Below are 5012 nucleotides of genomic sequence, written 5' to 3'. Positions count from 1 at the left end.
AGAAGCATAATTAGAGCTGGTGGGGTCCGAGGCGAGCGGCGCCGGTCGAACACAGATCAATGTTCTGCTCTCTAAATTAATGAGGCTAATCTTGATGTGGTCGCCTTGTCACTGCAGATCTATGGGGAACAGGACAGACTTCAATAGGTGTGAATGGAGACGCGGAACAGGCTGCAAGCCCATTACATTAAAGTGGACACAAACACACACACACACACACATACACGTGTGCACGCACGCACGCACACACACACGCACGCACATGCACGAACGCACACACACACACACACGCACACACACACACACACACACACACACATACACGTGCGCATGCACACACACACGCACGCACATGCACGAACGCACACACACACACACACACATAGACACACACACACACACACACACACACACACACACACACACACACACACACACACACACACACACACACACCCGCACGCATGCACGCACACACACACACACACACAGCTCCGACGCAAAGAAAGATTAATGAATATTTTAATTGGACCGATTCATATTGCTCACCAATAAAGATGTTATTTTTATTACAAACATACAACATACTGTTGAAAGTGAAGAAAGAATACAGCTGGTTACTAAAGATCAACAAATTTAAGGGGAAAAGCAGAGATGTACAATAGAAAATGACTGTTTTCAGGGTAGAAAGGTTGAAACAATTCATGACCCAAAGCTCATGAACATAATCAAACTGTGGATGAGACACGAGCACACGCAGAACCACACGCTGCAGTCAAAGGGGTGTGTTGGGTTCAGTGTAAGTGTAAAGTGTGAAGCTTCCTCACAAAGACGGACACGTTACACACATGGGAGCGGCGGCGGCGCTGCTGCTGGACGTGACGGGTCCAGGCGTCGCCCCATTCTTTTGGAGTGGATCACGTCAAAGACAGCAAATCCCGGGTGGTGGATTCAAAAAGCCAAACACGTGGCTCTTTGGTATTTGGTGTTGGAAATGGCAGCAACACATATTCATTTAAGTACAACATTAACAACATTATCATTTCAGAAAATTACATTTTGCCCTCGACGGGAGCTTTTTTGTTGTTTTTTCCCTCTTTTGCCTCTGATTGCCCCGCGTGTCCTCCAAATCAAACTACACAGTGAAGTTTGATTGCAATTAGAAACAACGTTCAAAAAGCAAAAGGAGAAGGAAAAGCATCCAGGTCCTCAGCTTTGTCTGGCAGGCGTTCATGCTTCCAGCGAAGCCCCAGCTGCCGACGCGCTTCCACCTGATGAAGCAGATCTGTGTCCGCTCCGCTGCAGTGAGGCACATGGACACCAGCACATCCTGCAACTAGTCTCTCAAAAATAAGAAAATAAGGTGAAACGTGAGAACATGATGCTTGACATGGAATCAAACAGGCTTTAGATTATACACAGCTGTGTTAGCAGAGGCTTCCCGTCGCTCATTTACACTTAAACCGCTCGGCCGTTTCCCTCACGGAGACGTTGGGCTGTTCTAGTCTATGCAACAGGCTCCATCTGTGCTCACGAGTCTCCATCCAGCGTTCGCTAGTGACCGTAGAACTGCATGTGAGGTGACAAAGCAAGATGAAACGCAGCAACAGCTAAAAACCACAGGCCTCAGGCCAAAAAAGACCTTATAAAACCTTAAGAAACAGAAAAAGACACTTGGATCTTCTCCTCGTCTTGGTCCGTGGTTGCCTTTGATTTCGCGTGAGACTCTTTAAAATGTATCCTGGAAATGAATGATGAGAGAAGAATCCTGACGGGTTCTCTGCATAAGTCTTTCTCCCGTATCCCTGTTTTTCCCGGGTTTCCTGAAGCATCCAAAGCAGTTCCCTCTGGGGGTTAACGGATAGTAGGCACGTCTGCCAGCCAGGCACCAGGAAGGGGGCGCGGACACGTGTAGTCGTTCTGAAAGGAAAGAAGAGGCGCTGGAGTTAAAACCACTAACAGCTGCTCCGTGCCAGTTAGAGGTGGTGGTTACAATGTAAAGTTAATTACGGTGCCCAGTGATTTGATAACAGTACAATGGGGCTGCGACAGTGCCAGCAAAGCAAATTAGGGTAAGCAATTAAGCAGATGATGAAATCCCATGTGCTTGGAAAGCTGAGGTGGAGCCACTTCCCATATGTCTGACAGAGATTAAGCCCCGGCGCACGGACCGCTACAAGTCTTAATCCAACCAATGTTAATTAAAGCCTCCATCATTAAATTAAAAATGCTTCATCTGAACCGGCCTGAACATTCATTTGGTCCAAACATCTCCCAGCATCTGACAGCGCAACCTATTTATAGCAGGACATTTCACGTTGCTTCAGAGCAACTAGCAATAATGCACAGAATGCTTTAGGACATTAGAGCCGGTGCTTTATTCACATAATAGTCCTGTTAATGGGGGACGGAAGCGCTGCCAAATTACAGCCGCCATCAGGGTCTAAATACTGTAAAGGCTCCGGGGCCGGGATCAAGTCCCACTGTGAGGACTGCACCGTCAGCGTGATGGAGGACGGAGGAGGATCGTGCTCACGTTTGAATAATTCTGACTCACGCTACAAAATGTTTTTATTTGCCGACAAAAAACCTCTCTCTCCGATCACAAAGCGTGTTTGCAGCAGAAACTGTAAATGAAAATCCATGACAAGTGAATAATTTGGGACCTTTAAATGTCAGCGCTTTCCCACAGGTCGACTCAAGCTTGTTGAGATGTTGTCGCAAATTAGTGAGACATTTTGACATTTCAGTCGCGCTTCACTCGGAGGCACGAGCTGAACTGATCCCACACCAGCAGAAGCGGAAGCGGATCAGAGCGCTTGTGTGTGAGAAGACGCTACTTAATGAATTAACCTTTGAAAGAGCGCATTCGCCACTTTGCAACAGGTAAATCCAGAACCTTAATAGCAGCAGCGCTGAGTTCTGCAGAACTAAGCTGTTTCTAAAGCTTCCCAATCTGCTGGAAAATTATCCAGCTCAGCTCTTTGCAGCTCAAGCTGAGATTGTTGTCAGCGAGCGGCGGATCCGTGTAACACAGACGCACACGCCCTGAGCACAGCTTTGATTTAAACGCTATCAAACAGGCTGACAAGTCGTCACTCAGGTCTTTATCTGCCGCTCAGGTGGAGGCAGCTTTACCTGAGCACAGACCCCCCCCCCCCCACCCCCATCAGGCTGAGCCGCCAAACACTGAGGCAGAGGACGACGGACCCCCAGCAACAGGACTCAGAGGAGACGAGCTCAAATGTGCAACAATCATTAGACTGAATCGCTTTCAGATCCACCTTTAGCAGCAATAACTAAAGTAGATGAGATTAGATCACGTCTTTACTCAAGTAATTATATTTTCTTATTGAAGTAAAACCTGAAGTAATTGTTTCCTGTTTGATTTTATCATTGTCTCACATTAACCAGACACTTGACTCTGATTCTAACAGTCAGGAACGTGTTCAGCTCTGACTTGAATTCATAAGTTGGAGGTTGTTGGAGGTTGTTGGAGGTTGATGGAGGTGGGTGGAGGTTGTTGGAGGTTGATGGAGGTTGGTGGAGGTTGATGGAGGTTGTTGGAGGTTGTTGGAGGTTGTTGGAGGTTGTTGGAGGTGGGTGGAGGTTGATGGAGGTTGGTGGAGGTGGGTGGAGGTTGATGGAGGTTGTTGGAGGTTGGTGGAGGTTGTTGGAGGTTGGTGGAGGTGGGTGGAGGTTGTTGGAGGTTGATGGAGGTTGGTGGAGGTTGATGGAGGTTGTTGGAGGTTGGTGGAGGTTGGTGGAGGTTGATGGAGGTTGTTGGAGGTTGTTGGAGGTTGTTGGAGGTGGGTGGAGGTTGATGGAGGTTGGTGGAGGTGGGTGGAGGTTGATGGAGGTTGTTGGAGGTTGATGGAGGTTGTTGGAGGTTGGTGGAGGTTGGTGGAGATTGTTGAGGACATGATGCCATCGTTCCACCACGTGTTTCATCTCGAGTCAAAGCATGAGCGACGTCCAGCTCCTGTGGAACCGGTGCTTTACTTATAATACAGAACTAACGTTGCTGCTGCAGCAGCAGCCAAACGCTTTACACCACTTTATTTGATTGATTTGACAAATTCCCTTTCCATCATAACGTAGTTATTGCCACTCAGGCCTCGTCTGCCTGTTAATGCCGCTCATTACGCTTCTCCGTGTGTTTTGTCAAGCTTAAACCAATGCTTTGTAATGGACTGCTCATCCTCCTTCTTCTTGGTGACTGCTTCAGCAGCAGCCGAGGACGGTTCCACAGCGCTGCCTGTCGCTTCCAGGACCGAGGCTCTGTTTGTTCCCAGACGTTCATCATTCCTGTTCCTTCTGCAGCGACGCGCACACGGAGCGCGTGCAGCTGCACAGCGATGAGGCTTTTGTCGCCTGTCACCAGAGACATGTGCTTCGCTGCGGCACCGTCTCAGAAGTGGAACTTCCGAGCGGCAGCGGGAGGAGTGTTGTTGCTGTGCACTGTGATATTGTGATCCAGGACGACTGGACGCGGCTGGCGGCCTTTCAGCCGCGGCCTTAACGAACGGCCCAGCTGCCTGTGACGAGCTCTGAAGCTGCTGCTTCACCTGTAGCTGCCGGCGCCGCTAACAGGTAGAAAACCAATGGAGACGAGCTGAAACAGGCCACTGCTGCGAGGAGCAGGCTGCCGTCGATGCTCTGACCACACAAAGACCAGCGGGTCTGGACTCTGCTGGCTCTTATTCAGGCCCATAAAACATCGCATCGTTCGTTTTTCAGATGCATTGAAGACTGCGGTCGGAGACGAGACAAGGTGCATCCTGGTGAGGAGAGGCTGCTTCCTCTGGGACGCACGTCCACTCTTTGTGGATCTCCTGACACCCGATAACAAGCTGCCTCAGGAGTGTTGTGTTGCACATGACCTGGACCCAAACAAGGCTCCGCTTTGCCTCCAGCTGTTGGAGGATGCAGACACCAGGAAGTGGCAGTGATCCTAGTTGCTTCCGACTGGACGACTTCCCCTTGATGCTCGAGAAGACTTGGCCGCCGAC

General features: G+C 49.5%; 1 protein-coding gene across 2 annotated transcripts in view; it reads right to left on the bottom strand.

Annotated features, from left to right (window-relative positions):
• Window positions 1–505: 505 nt before the first annotated feature.
• lrrtm4l1 (leucine rich repeat transmembrane neuronal 4 like 1) overlaps window positions 506–5012 on the bottom strand; it is a 39824-nt gene continuing 35317 nt past the window's right edge. For both annotated transcript variants that reach the window (XR_003787769.3, XM_029169110.3), the window contains exon 3: window positions 506–1920. Coding sequence is in view for 1 of the 2 variants with exons in the window: in XM_029169110.3 (XP_029024943.1) it covers window positions 1855–1920 (66 nt within the window). In the remaining variant the exon portion in view is untranslated. The remainder of the gene's footprint in view (window positions 1921–5012) is intronic.

Source organism: Betta splendens, chromosome 12 (genome assembly GCF_900634795.4).
Source record: "Betta splendens chromosome 12, fBetSpl5.4, whole genome shotgun sequence".
Lineage (NCBI taxonomy): Eukaryota > Metazoa > Chordata > Actinopteri > Anabantiformes > Osphronemidae > Betta > Betta splendens.
The sequence above is the reverse complement of the archived record's forward strand: the minus strand, read 5'-3'. Positions and strand labels throughout refer to the sequence as shown.